The 15,537-nt window shown below is 32.0% G+C and overlaps 2 protein-coding genes across 5 annotated transcripts in view; one reads left to right on the top strand and one right to left on the bottom strand.

The window, feature by feature from the left end:
- Positions 1 to 1,825: 1,825 nt before the first annotated feature.
- Positions 1,826 to 5,282, bottom strand: RagC-D (Ras-related GTP binding C/D). The gene is made up of 9 exons (XM_068770590.1): positions 5,264 to 5,282; positions 5,029 to 5,092; positions 4,815 to 4,957; positions 4,307 to 4,535; positions 3,602 to 3,697; positions 3,220 to 3,438; positions 2,754 to 2,896; positions 2,527 to 2,675; positions 1,826 to 2,143 (listed from the first exon to the last, which is right to left on the bottom strand). Exons 2-9 carry the CDS (start codon positions 5,029 to 5,031, stop codon positions 1,962 to 1,964), a joined length of 1,164 nt encoding a protein of 387 aa, XP_068626691.1. The 5' UTR covers positions 5,032 to 5,092; positions 5,264 to 5,282; the 3' UTR covers positions 1,826 to 1,961.
- A 1,911-nt stretch (positions 5,283 to 7,193) lies between these two features.
- Lpin (phosphatidate phosphatase LPIN) overlaps positions 7,194 to 15,537 on the top strand; it is a 28,430-nt gene continuing 20,086 nt past the window's right edge. For 3 of the 4 annotated variants that reach the window (XR_011107746.1, XM_068770949.1, XM_068770951.1), the window contains exons 1-2: positions 11,519 to 11,691; positions 15,095 to 15,420. Coding sequence is in view for 3 of the 4 variants with exons in the window: in XM_068770949.1 (XP_068627050.1) it covers positions 15,232 to 15,420 (189 nt within the window). In the remaining variant the exon portion in view is untranslated. Of the gene's footprint in view, positions 7,278 to 11,518; positions 11,692 to 15,094; positions 15,421 to 15,537 lie in introns of those variants that run through there. The other variant, XM_068770950.1, reaches the window with a different exon arrangement.

The raw sequence follows: 15,537 nt of genomic DNA on the forward strand, positions 1-15,537 counted from the left end.
CCAACGACATTAAAAATGTGGTTGCTGTGCTTGTCAGTTATAACCTTAAAGGCTCTGCGGCCATCTGTTCTGAACGCGTCTGTAAGCTATAAGAGTTGCTTTTTGATGCCATTATCAAACTGTAAAAGAAGTACCAAGTATCTTTTTTCCGCAGAATTGAATGTTTCAATTCTGCGTAATTGAAAATACAGAGCGTAATAGATGATACATAGTATACAGAGCTATTCTTCGTCGAACAAACATAGGTTGGTGAATTGTTTCTTCTGGGCTGAATTATTCATTAGAGACCATGACTACCTAGACTTCCCACGGCAATAATTTATTTTTGCGACGATTTTAATCAGATAAGGAAGTTTATTTTATTTCTAATTTAAACTGATTTCAGTTTTTGGTTTTTATTTCCAAATGTACAGATGAGTTCACCTGTTTGTGCGAATAAAGCAAAATTACAATGTAGTTTCGAAACATTTGAGTATTGCTGACGGTGTCTTGAGTGGTATTTTTTGAGTTTTTGTTTTTTTTTTTTATTATCATCAATTCAGCCGTAGGATATTCAATACTAGAAATGGACCTCCCCCTTGGATTTCCAATAGAACTTGTTGAATGCGGCTTGCATCAATCCACTTCCGATGACCTAAAGTTCGTCTGTCCATATTATGGATGACCGTTCTGTGCTGCGCTTGTAGGTCTGTGGTCCCATTCTTTTTTTTGTAATGGCTCCCGCTATTACGGGCCTCTCGTACCCCTAACTGATTTATGGGTTAGGGACTTTTATTTTTTCAATTTATTTTTCATATTTTATCTTTGCGGTCTTCTTCCATGCATCTCAAGATCTTTCATTCTTTACTTTACTTTCTACATTTCTTCCGTCTTACCCTTCCGTTTTCCCTCTTTTCCAATACCTTTCATCCATCGCCTCGTTCTTTAGTTTTTGCAATTTTGATTTTTTTTAATTTTACTTCATTTAATTTATGTATATATTTTTTTATTTACAATTTTTTTACTTTTAACTTTTATTCCTATTTATTATATGTGCAGCAACTCTCTTACAAAGCCTCAGGAATTCAGGACGTGTCTCTTCTTCCCTGATAAGCGAGGCCATTGAGTCCTCGCTAACCTTAATGCCTAACCGGCATTCGAAGTCCACACGGAGTCCTGCGAATGCGGGACATTGGGCTACAAGGTGGACCACGGTCTGGTCCACACCCGGTTCACAGAATCACGAGGGGTCCTCCTTGAACTGGAACTTATGAAGGTACTCAGAGAACCCCCCGTGCCCCGTGAAGAGCTGGACCAAGACCGCGTCCACTGTGGTCCCCATTGCAAAACCTTAAGACCGCAGCGGTCATTTATTTTGCTCGCTGTGGCCTGCATACTGCCACTTGAATGTGCTAATCCAGTATCTTAAAGCTATCCAATTACAGTCCAATGTTACAAATAACTTTTTGCTATCTTTACTTAAAATAGGAACTAGATTTTGAATTCCAGAATCATTATTATCATCATAACAGCTGATAGACACCCACTGCCAGACAGAGGCCTCCCCCAAAGGGCTACCCACGCCGCATCTATCGGTTCGTGGTCGCCACTCAAGAACCTTTCAGCCCCAATGGTCATATGTTGCACGAGCGATGTGCCCCGCCCACTGCCACTTCAGACGAGCAATTCTTAGAGCCATGTCGGTAACAGTGATTTTTCTACTAATCTTCTCATTTAGAATTCCTCATCGCGCAGTGAAACTGCAAATATTGCTTTTTCCATTGCTCCCTGGATGACCTTGAGCCTTTTTACAAGGAAATATATTCAAGAATAATTGACTCTAATAAAAATAATATGCTTTATTAACAATATATCATAATGAATATTTTATTAAAGTGAACAATATACAAATTACATATATTAAAAATTAAGCTTTTTTTCTACAATTAATATAGAAATAACATAGGTTTACGATAATTGTGCTAAGGAAGTTGAACTTGAGAGTTATCGGATGTACTTTCGGCAGAATCTCCAGCGCCATTGGCCAGTGTTTCGGAATCCGTACGCATTCTAGCTGCCGCCAAGGCTCCCTGGCTTTTGTTGCGGAGTTCAAACACTTGAGTAATAGCATCACGAAAACACAAAAAATTATAATCAATTACCCCTGAAAATAAATAATTTTACTGTGATATAAAGTTAATGATAACCCCGTAGGAGCAATTATGCATACAGATAAACTGGTATGTATCTAATAAATGTCATTTTGCAAAAACAGTTTATGATACATTCCATGCTAGTCAAAACAACTACTGCAACTTGGTATTAAAGATAGGCTCTAGGAATTTACTGTGTAACTAATAAAACAGTTTTAGTTTAATAGTGATGCTATTAAATTATTTTCATTTATTATCAATTACTTTTAATAAAAGGCCCCTCTTCTTGGTAACATTATTTTTGAGTAGGCAACATTTGTTTTTAAAATTTTATTGATCACTTTTAGGAGATTATAAAAAAAAACAACACAAAATTTTTCACAAACATATATACCTTGTTTTTGAAAGTTTTCTTCGCGAAGAATACATACAAGAGCAAGAAACTTGTTCACTTCTCGTAAATAGAGAACTGTGCCGTTATTAAGCTTAATTAGACTTGAGCTCTGACTGTTGAATGTATTCATTTCAGTTTCATCCACCATTCTGTAATGAAAGTTTTAAATAAAATGTTAGAATTAATATACATGATAGAATTTTGTACAATAAAAAATAACCACATACCCATATATACATGAAATGTCAATGACAACATCTATCATATCACAGCATAATTCGTAGCTTTGCATATCTACTGGAGAGCTATCTGTTGCTATGTAGATTTTCGAAACTACATCAAATAAGAAAGCTTTTTCAATTCCAGAGTTCTGCAAAACATATATTTTACTTGAATTCTTTTGACAATTTATTCCAGACAACCATAGCATGGAAATAGAGAGGGCAAGTTGCGGGTTGTTAATGTGTACATCCAAATATACATTTACATAGTTATTCATACATACTACATTTGTTTATACATATATACACCAATAAGTACAAATATTTTTAGAAATTACAAATAACAATATTTAAAATATTCAGGTAAAAACCAAATGGTATAAATAAAAAAATGCCCTATTTGCATAAAAAAACCTAAAATGATTTGCATCATTATTTTTACATTTCTTGCAACAAAACTAGATATACTTACAGAAATAAGTATATTAAGTAGATTTTCTAGAGTTGGTAGTTGGGGAATTAATTTCTGTACAACTTTACTGAAGGCTTCAAAAATAGAGTGATCATATATAGAGGTCAGATGGAATGATAAATGCACATGTTCTAATCCATTCTCTACTAAATCTTCATTTGCTCGATGATGAATGTCTCTTTGAGATTCCATTTTGTAATCGTCATTAAGGCCATCAACCTAAAAATGTATAAATATGAAAAAAAATTCTTAACATAAATTGTGATACTGACAAAGAATTAATATCTCACTTGTGATAAGGAGAAAAATGTGTTTATTTTATCCTATTATAAAAAATTCAACATAAATGAAAGTTTAAATGTTATTTCCATGAGATACTTACTTTGTGAATAAATACTTCAAACTTTATATTGCTATTTACTCTGTATGCCTTTGTAACAGTCAATTGTAATTTGTCTAAAGCATCTTGATAATCATCCTAAAATTGAAGATAAAAGAAGAAACAAAACAGTTAATTTATTAGTATTAATATTCTTGTTTTCAAAATTACTGTTTATATATATAGATGTCTAGTGAAATTAAAGCCTCTGTTAAAGTAGCAAAGCTTGAGGACTCCCCGGAACTTTAATTAAAACCACTTCATGCTACCAACTTCATCAGATTGGTCATTATTTCTCATAGCATGTTACACCATGGCCTTTCCATAGAACAAGCTTAACCTACTCTTATAATCAATCTTCAATGCAAGCTAATATATACTTCAAATTTCACAATTAAATTTGACTTTATTCCATTACAAGATATCAAAAATTGATGATATTAAATTAAGCACTTTATACCAAATCTGTATAAACACGTGTTAATCACACACCATCATTGTATATACTCATGTTTATTGTCATATTTATATCAACAATGTTGATTTTGTTCTTCTTTGGTAAATATCTTATTACTTTATGTTAGTTGATAGCTCTCTAATGATATTTAAGTAATTACATTGGAGGTAATTTACATTGTCCTTTATTTAAAAAATATCTGACCTTAATATAGAGTTCAATAAAATTAGAAGTACATAAATAGATAATACCTGGGCATCAATAACAAAGACCAGTGCACCACATCCTCCAAAAATAGTATCAGAATCAAAAGTTGGATCAAAGAAGTCTATTTGGCCAGGAAAATCCCATATTTGGAACTGCACAAAACTGCTGTTATTTATGTCATCTTTAACAATTTTGTTTGTAGATTCTAAGAATAATGTTTCATTTGGTGACATTTTGTGGAATACAACCTTTTGTATAGAAGATTTGCCAGATCTTAAACAAATAAATTTTAATCATATTATAAAATATTTGGGTAAATATGTGTGCATTTCTACTACTGTGGTTCATGATTAATAAGTCGATTACAATTCAAAGACACCTTGGCTAAACACTCTAGTAATTATTTACCATCTAAGTGCTTAAACTGACATATGTTACACAGTTTCATTTTAAATTTCACACATTAAATGGACATCATACTGCTTTCATTACTTTTTGCTATAAAAATGTAAAACTGGAAGATTGAAGATAAATGAACATTATTTTAAATACCTTCTCAAACCCATTAGCAAAATTCGTGGTTTGTGATCCTCCTGCAAAGATGTGTTGTCATTATCTCCATTCTGTTCAAATGGTCCATAGCTGAAGTCTTTTGGAAATGAACCAACATAGCAGCTAGATTCTTCCTGATAACTCTGAAAGGCGTAAACAATAAACACAAAACCTTACATTCCAGGTAATTAAAATAATATTCAAATTTGCTCACCATTTTATTTATTATATTAAATATTCAGATTAAACTATAATTTGGATTTAGACAGATACATTTCCTACAAGTAAAAATACACAAGAAATATAAAGCTTAATTTAAATACATAGTTAACTTTGTTGACGGAGGAAAGTTTACGCGTGTGATTATACGAGGAATATGGAAAATCACTTAGTAGATAATAAAAAATAATCAAACAACCGATAGCGAATTTACAGTATATACTAAATACCATATACTATTCTGTAATGTCCCTTATATTCGTCATACATTTCAAAGGTGGATGACACTTCATAGATATGACATTGACAATACGTTTTTTTTAACGAGATAATGGTACAAGGGTCGATAATTGTGCAACTAAATTTATCTAAATTATGAAATTTCGGCTCTACTGCGTATCTAGATTGAAGTTCTCAGATAAAGTTACTCCTTTATTCGTAACGTAGACGAATATTCTTTATGCGAATGATAGTATGCATTTACAAACGTTACTTTTAAGAAATTTCTTCTTTTTTTAATAATTTGATATTGCCTGCTTTTTTTAACGTTGAAATGGGAACTACCTTCCTAGTTTTTACCCTAATTTTTAAATTAAATAATTAGTATATATGAGAAATTGTACATACAGCAGAATGCTGCTATGAACAATATGATTAGATCAGATTGCTGAAATAATATAAATATAAATTATGTTGTATAAATAATGACTACATTATTGAATTGCTATATCTCACTTTGTTGAACTTTCCAGTTGCTTACTTTTCATTAACATTATCAAGCAACAAATGCTACACTGTGGATTGTGGATGCAACGACCCTGTTCTTATCGCTTGCAAGTTTTTTTTAATGACCCTTGTTTTTGAGGACCACACGTTCCCCCTGTTATGTGTGAAGCAGAGACGTTACATATTCGGGTAAATAATTTTTTCAGATATATTTTTTCTTCTCATTTTCCTTCTATTCTTCACAAGTTCTTACGTGTTTTCCGATCGTCCTTCACAATATCTATCTTTTCATCCTTTACATATCGTCTGCCTCTCATCGCCTTCCTTCCTTCATCTGCGCTCTTAGATTACAGTTTGAATTACACGTAAATTTTGGTGTTGAAACATTTTTATTTTATTTATTTGTAGTTTTTTTTATTTTATTTCAACAATTTTTGCTAGTAACATTTTTATTTTTCTTTCTTATTATATTTACTTCTTTACTTATTTGCCTCGGGGTCTTGCCCAACCCCTGTACTATTATTGAGCCTTGTTTTTATTTCTTGCTTATAGCTTGCTTACTCGGAATCAGAACGATACTTTCCAAACACATGACAACCGGTGAAACGATGCACCACGGTCTGGTCCACTTCCGGCTCACAGATTCACAATTCTACTTGAGTTTAAATCTAGTAAGGTTTTTAGAGAGTACCCCGCATACCGTGAAGTTTCAAGTATTGTAGTATCGTCAGCAAATGTAGCCGTAATTACTCCTCTGTTTCTGCGAGCCCAGCCGTGTAGATAGTATATAGGACAAGGCTAAGAACCGACTTTTGTGGGACAACCATCATCATCATTAACAGGAATTAACTATGTGGTAGGGAAGTCTTTATTTTATAAAGAAGAATTTTGTGCAATACTTTATCTAAAGCTACATGGTTTTTTAACATGGGAGTATACCTTATTTTTTCGAAAGATTGTCTTGTCATAAACACGATGTACTCGTTCTACACCATTTAGACACACAATAATGGAGTATGTGGTTATTAAAACATAGATTTTTATTTGAAACAGAGTGTTTACAACTATGTTGTATGGGTATGTTAAAACACCGTTTCAGTATTAGTTAGACAAGCTTTAGATCAAATTTTTAAATAAAATAATTGCTATATAACCATTCTCATCATTGTTTAATTACAGTCAGCTTTAATTTAATATAGAATGTTTTATGATACAATGTAATACCTACAAGCAGATATTAAAATTTCTATGCCTGTCGATAAGTTAAAATAAAATTGGCTTGATTAATTATGATGCAATTTTGGAGCTGGCCAAAGGTCAGTATCTACAGTCACTGCAAGGAAAATATGACATATTTTTTGACGTAATGTATATATATCTACAATTATTTCTGTGCTCTAGTGATTGCTTTGTCTTAGTACTATAATTTAGAATAATACATTAGTGTGTTATCAAGTCTTGCGACAATATTAGAAGTAGATTTTTATTTTTATTACTGTGTGAGAATCTCCTGTATTTGTAAGTATTTATTTGATTTACTTGATATTAATTTGTGATTTTTTTCTTACCATTTTTTTAAAAATGTTTATATACTTGTTTTTCGTCTTTAAAAGTATGTGGACAATTATTGTAAATAAATAATATTAATAATAATACGAGTACACTGAAGAAAAAGGTAGAGTATGTTTGATTTTTGAACAATGGAGGAATCTCTCGTTTTATTTTGATGCCTTATAAGAGCAATACGGCTGGAACTTTAACAATTATCCAAAGAATTTGAGGTTTAAATATTTTCTTATTACGACAGCTGGTTTTGTGTTCATAGATCAGAGAAATTTTTTTTCACAAAAATATTTTAAAATTTTTACAGATTTTGTACTCAGACAAAGTTAGCTTTAACTTTAATCCAAAAATGACTATCTAATCAATATATACTGAATAAAGTTTAAGTTTATTATTTCTTTATTTGCATCTAGTATTATTTTTAATGTTATTAAATTAATGCATAACAATATGCATAAAAAATTAAATATTAATGAGCATTTTTATAGTACAAAATGATAGAAATCAAATAAAACTGGTAAAGTAATAATACATACAAAAATGAAATATAAAATAGAAATACAATTATAGGGTTATCTGTTATATAGTTACCCTGGCACAGCCACTTTTCATTTTATTTTTCTGTCTAAATATCATAAACACTTTAATAAAAGTTAAAAACTGTAGGATATTATCATCAACATTTTTTCAAAAATCCTTTGTTCTTGTTTAACTCTTTTGTTTCTCATTCTGATGACAATAATAATAAATATAACTTTTAAACTTTTTTGTTACAATTTTATTTTAATAATTTGTAAAAAAGGAAATACAATTGGTAAAACTATTAATGTTAGCCTTTTTAGGTTTTTTTTTACCATTACAAACTACTTGAATAAGGAGCTTTTATCCTTATTCAAGCTTCCTTCAATTACATTTTCAATATTTGTAGATTAAAAAAAATGTTACCTAATTTACAGCTAAAATGTCTTTATTTGTGGATCTAATAAGTACTTAAAAATAAAAGGATCCCAATAGGAATTCTACCCAATATCCTATGTAAATGCTGTCAAATGGACTAATATAAAAAGTTATGTTAAAATGTTAAATTCACAGCCTATTGAAGAAGAGGCTTCAACAAGCACTTGGAAATGTGCATTTAATTTGAAAAATCTTAGTGAAGGTATAAGAATGGCAAATGAGCTTTGTGATTTCTTTATGAACACTATGGAACAAAGTCTCATTTTAAGAAGGAAATTGCTAATGCAACAGCTGCTTATCAGTCTGAATTGAATGAGCTTTTCAATACTGACAAACTAGAGAAAGTTACAAAATTCTTCAAACCATTGTTTAAGCTTTAAGAAAATTAATCAATATTGATATTATAAACAGATATTTTTATATATTTGTTTTTTTTTTATTTTGTCACCTAGAGACATATCCCCAATAATCAATCCCATATAAATTAGCATTCCTTTTTCACGGTTTCTATATTCGCAGCATATTTATGAAACATTTACCCTGCAAATAAAGAGCTTTTACGGTATGTAGTTTTAGTATTAAGTTTAATGATTACTTGATCATGATCACAAGATTCTGATGAAAGGTGTCATTTTTATTTGAAGTAGCTTTATTTATGTAATAATGTAAAAGACATATAAAATTACCTCATTATTTATGTTTTATATAGATAATGTTTGAATTTTATACTTTTGGTACATCTATTTTACTCAAGGTCATCTGAACCTGTTAATTGCCTATGGACATAACTGTCCGAACTCCCCAGGTGCATTCGGGTCAGATCTCCCTGAATTAAAGTTGGCTACATAATATCGAATACTCTACTGGTAATAGAGATATATATACTCTGAAAAAACATGAATCTGAGTGGTGGATTATTGAGTGACTGCCAAAGCTAAGGCTGATGTCACAGGGGACTTCTTACCTGGTCATTCATGGAGCATCTGCTCAAGGTACCTAAGAGGTTTACAGTCATAAGAGGACAACCAGATAAAGACATCTACTGGTTCTTCCCTATCTCCAATATCCCAAGCCTAAATAAATGTGGTGCTGTCAATTGTATTATTCAATTAATCTCACATTGTGAAAGGCAAGGCATTTTAGCATTAATTGAGGAAAAATCTCCCCTATTCCCAAATATGGTGTGCTGGAACCCAACGTACCTTACTCTGGGCCCTTTTTAAACGATATTTTAACGAGAGCAAGAAGCCAAGGAAGTCAAAAGAGAGAGTCACAAACAAACCTCTTCCCAGTCCTCCGATCTTTGACTCCGCCGCCAACCGTGATTTGATCGTGGAGGATAATTATCTATCACAGTTCCACCGGGGTCGCATCCGGGGGCGACCCCGCTCAGTCGCAGAGGGTGCACACTGCACCACAACCCATCTCGCTTCTGAAATGAGCACATCGAGCCCACTCAGAGCGGCTGCAACGCACAAGCCCAGGCCAGATTAACGTTTACTAGAGCGGAAACTTGATAATTTCATCATCGTCATCAATATCTCATCCGAATGATGTCTACAACTTTGTATGAATGATGTCTACAACCGAACGATTTACAATAAAATAGGTTGGTAGCGGCCTTCAACTAGCTTCTTCCGACGACCTTCAAGAGGCTTATGCTACATTTGACAGACTCCTCCCACTCCTCGGGCCGGCTATGTAGGTTCCTCCAAGCCTCACTACTGAGCTTCCCCACCTCCCACCTCGTCACGACAAAATGGGAACTAATTTAATGACGCGCTTATCAGATCCCATATTTTTGATTTATGAACGAGTTCAACGGATAGTTAGAAACAGGAAACTATTATTGCCCTAAAGTTAAGAGAGGTAATGAAACCGGTGGAAAAATAATTGTACAATAATTATAACAAGCAATTATAATTTATATCAGGCAAAGAAGAGACGTAGAGATAGAATCAGATACATCTATAGCTTATATGTTTCCCGCTGTTGGTACTTTTGAAATCAAAATAAATCTGCGACCTAAATAAAGTACCTAAAAGCGGAATTATGTTGAAGCTAACGAATCTTGGTTATAAATTGTAAAACATTTGATAAAATTTTTTTTTTTAAAAAGGAGTAATTCTATATATATTATGTGGTGTGCATCCATGTCGTTCTCAAAATTAATTTTTAACTTTTATTATTTAACTCGAGAACAATGTGTCAAATCACAATACGTAAATTGAAAATATTTTGTTATTTGACATGCATCATGACAAGAATAATCCTCAACAATAATAGAATTATATCGCGACGATAATATTTGTTCCACGCTTAGACATTTAGATTTCGACAATGGCGCCAAAAACACTTGTAGTCTTTACTACCCGGTTCAACGGTTTAAAATATGTCGACATTTTGCATTAGCAATAACCTTGGAGGTTTAAATAACACGCAATATTCACGTCACGACACACCCATCTCTAGACAAATAAGGCGATTGCAGATATCAATCAACATTTTTTTATTACGTAATTTGATATGCAAATATAACCTTTAAAGTTAGGGATTAATCGCAGGCTTTTAGCATTAATTAACTGTGTTTCTAAAACGCCAATTAAGCATGAAGTGGATCTTCAGCAAACCGCACAGAGATAGTCTGTAGGAGTATATCAAAGATATTTTTTAAAATAAATATGCAATCGAGTGTAATTCCAATAAAGCAAGGTAGGATGAAATGGTTCAAAAACAAATGAAATCATCTCGAACAAACAACAGGATTATCTGCGCAGTGGTCAATTGGCATCTTCTCAAGTACCACAACAAAGTTTTTTGATTCCCATACTAGTTATTACAAGTGTTTATTTAGATCGAAGTATTTGTGTGATAATTGTTTGTTATAAAATTAATTATAGAATAACAATAAACAATATCAAACATAGTATAACGAAAAAAAATAGTATACATTTCGACAATACGACGTTTTCGGTCTTTATCTTTGTAATTTGTATTGGAAATTACTTCCTTGTGTCAAACACACTTTCGCAATAATGTGGTTCGACATCACGCCACCGCGCGCGACCATGGCCGCCGCGACGCGCTACGTCGGTTGGATCCACAGGCCACATGGTTTGTGTATTCACTGCGGGTGTGTAAACTCACTCGCACGTCACACAAATTCGTTATATTCGTTACATTCGTCTTCGAATCGCGGTCTGCGCGTCTGATACGTCAGTACAATAAGAGTGGCGGCGTGGAAACTACGTGTCTTCAGTATTGCTGATATTTAATTGGATCGCTTGGATTGCTTTTACTTCGCAACGGTTTTTCACTAGAACCCTGCTTATTGATTACGTTTTTGTGCGTTTGCTAATACAAGAATAACATTTTTTCTTCAAAATAATTAGAATGTGATTTATATTTATTGGTATGTATGTTATTATGTTCACTTCTTTCACACCTGTGACTAACAAAATATTTTTCTAAAGGTTTTACCTTTATTTATAATTTTGAAAAAATAACTTTTATTTACATCAGAAAATTTCTTTTTAATAAAAAATATTTTAGATACAAAATATACATTATAAATCTTAAATTTTATCAACATTTCGCGACGGTTCCAGCTGTTCAACGAGGTTTGTTTTTAAGCACACAAGTGGTAATTTACGTTGTTATAACGCTGATAGAAATGTTATAGACAAATACATAAACAAGCTGACAAACAAATACGAACAAACAACGTCATTTGTTGTTGTCATTGCAGAAACATGAATCAGATGAATGGCTTATTTCCAATTGCTATTATATGAATGGTATATAGATAAAGGTAGGTTTGGTCTCTTTGGATTTTAATAAAGGTATTTCATACTTATTTATCTCCGTGAAGGAGCATTAAACAATTATTATTTGTATTTTAGATATACGAGTTCTACATTTGACACACAAAACCGATGATTAATTACTGTTGAAACAATATTTACAGTGTAATGTTATATTGTTATCACATAATAAATTAAGTGATTTAGCGAACTGAAAGACGGATATAAAAATTGATTCTTAGTTGTAAGCTTTTAATATTTAATAGGTTAATCACCTTTTTAATTGAAATTCGTTACATTTTAATGGAAACATGTTGAATAAAAGGAAATTATTTTTTAATTAGATTTAAGAGACAATTAGATTTCTTCAAACAATCAAACCTTAGTCATGTTGTCATTTAACCTTGAATAAGGATTTAATAAGTACACTGTTAGCAGCCATATCTATTCATTAATCTTTGAAAGTTACTTATTTTTATTATCAGCCTTTTCACTGTAACTGTTGTGAAAAAACACATGAATCAACTTGAGGTCTCTTGAATAAATTACATAAGAGAATTTTTTGTTATTCTAGAATATTTATAACCTGTACGATTAAACAAATGCGACATCGCTAATAAAAAATGTTAAGTTGCTTTCAAGGATGCGTTCTTGTTATCATTCATCTGATATGTTAATCGGTCGAAATGTGTTCTTTATTTAAAATAAATTACATTCAGTCATATGTTACAAGTACATCCTGCAATTATTTTGCCTTGTGGCCTCCGTGGTGAAATGGTTCGTTTGATAAGATACATTTTGTGGTATTGAAAACTATTTAAATAATTTAAGAATTATTGGTGGCGACCTAATTTATTTCAACATGATTTTTGCGTGTCTAAGTATCGTAAAGTAAACTATAATAACCTGAAAACTTCTTAATGCCCTCTCTTAGCCTGACGTAGAGACTGGGAATACTTTCCTACTCCACCGTATTAATTTATATTTTCCCACGTATCACATTTCTAAATTAATCTAAACGATGTTCCTTGTAGTAAAATAAAAAATGCATCTATTATTAAGGTTTTTTTTTAAATCATTTCTCAAAAAGACATTTTTCAGAAAGGATGTTAACGGAATAAATTTGTTAGTAAAACCACTTAAGAGTCGACACGCTTCGTCGATTTTTTAAAAATTTTTTTAGGTATCATGCTACATTCAACATATTACTTTGTCTGATACAATATAATTTATTAAAACACATGACATTAATTATTTTAAACCAAATTTATATAGTTACAGATTATATGAGCAGATTATAGTTAAATTATAGTTTTTTTGAAGTAAAAAAAGACCTTTTAATTTCATTACCTAGACCATTTTTGAATTTGTCACTGAAACACGTAAATGTATTTATATCGAGACACGGGAGGGCAGAGTCCTCGTTTAGCGGTTGTCGTCTAGCCACGTGGTTTACAAGTTGTGTTTAAAAAGATTTTTTTGAGTCAATGTCAATTTCGTATTTGTTCAAAGTTGTTTAATACATTAATATTTATTTATTTGTACAAGTATTATTCAATACCTAAGTAATATGTTTTAAATTTCAAATTTATGTTACGGTTGTCCAAATATCATTCGTTAAATTAAAACTCAAAATATCTTTATTAAAGTAGAGTTTTGCATGCTCTTTTTAATCGTCGTTCATTAAAGCAGTAAAGTACCACCGGCACGGAATTTTGATCTGCTGAAAATAGCCAGGCAGAAACTCAACAGTTGCTCTTTTAAAATTACATTTTAATGTATGCATTATTATATCAACAATGTAAATGAATTAACAAAACAAGTAACACACATTTCTATCAATTAAAAACTCTTGAATGCTACGGCAGGATGTATTTAATAGTGTACTTTTAAAATCAAGAATATTAGATAGAGAATATGTCGTGGATCTAGAAGTACGTTCATTCGTAATCATTTACTCTTTAACTACGTAATGTGCTTTGATTACAGTGAGCAAATAATGATGTATGTTATATAGTAGTTTCTCAACGTTTGCTATTAATCGTGGTTCATGTTTTGACGCCGCGCGGCATTGTGCGCATCGTATCTTGCATCTCGCTGCATCGATCATGCGATGTTGTGTAATAACACCCTGAGTCGATTTTCTGTTGACGCAACACGATACACGGCTGCAGGTGCAAAGAATAACATTAAGTTTCTGATTATCACTCAACCGCGTATAAATACGGCTGAAAGGTTAAAAGTTATAACGGCTGTAATGAAGTTGTAAGAATTAACCTCGGTAGAAAAAGTAACGTAAACTATTTACAGCACTTTTTAACACGTTTCGTGCTACGAAAATTTTTGAACATTCTCCATCCAGACTGCGTGGGGCGTAAACGACCCACACTTAAAAAAAAGTCGTTTAAGACTTGCTTTACACTCGATGCTGCAAAGCTAAAATATAATTAGCGGGAAAAGTTATAAATTTTAATTTGCATTACGTATGCGCATATGTGATGTGAAGTTATCTATATTCGACCCTACAATTCATTTCTTAAGAATCCTTTGTATTACAATGCGAACTGCAAATGGCCTGAACGGAAAGTGCAGCGGGGGTCGTATACGCCCCACATAGAATCGAATGGTTTGATAAAGTGATTACATCATTGTAGGTAGTAATTTAATTAAATTTTAGAGGTAACCATAGAGATTTTACATATTAAAAAAATAAACCTAATACAATGGTCAGTAGATAACAGCATATGGCAATGCGAGTTATTTCTTACGTAGCAGGAAATATTGACCTTATTCAATGTTAGAAGTGATAAGGTTTATCACATAATGTCCGATGACGTTTGGTACAATATTTATTACAAATTATTTTATAAAAATATTATCTGATAATATAGAAACAGATAGATTATCTATGCATTCATCTACGGATATTTGTGCGTGCTCGCCTATAAACACTAATTAAAAAATTTACACGAATTACAATATGTTTAAACAGTATGTGTTTCTTTGTTTCAGGTGTTTATAATTTTCAACTGTTAATGAATAATAAAAAATGGGGTAATCAGTGATAAACTATTTGAACTAAGTTGAGATCTTTAGTGATATTTGTGACGATTTTTTAAACTTTACGTGAGATAAATACAACCAGCGCCATGTATTCTATGAACTATATTGGAAAGTTCATTGCGAACTTTCGTGATTTTTATAATGAAATCAATAGCGCGACTCTAACTGGTGCCATCGACGTAGTGGTGGTGGAACAGCCTGATGGCAGCTTTACGTGCTCGCCATTTCATGTCCGATTCGGCAAGCTCGGTGTTCTGCGCTCAAGATTCAAAGTTGTAAGTACTTTTTCAATTTATCATTATCAATTGCTCTTAGATCCTGGAGTGGAGACAACGAACCGGTAAGGCCATGGAAGACATCTACTCACAAGGTATACAAACGACTTTGTTAAG

Source organism: Battus philenor, unplaced genomic scaffold (genome assembly GCF_028537555.1).
Source record: "Battus philenor isolate CCGP_79_NKW_IND1 unplaced genomic scaffold, ilBatPhil1.0.hap1 SCAF_3, whole genome shotgun sequence".
NCBI lineage: Eukaryota > Metazoa > Arthropoda > Insecta > Lepidoptera > Papilionidae > Battus > Battus philenor.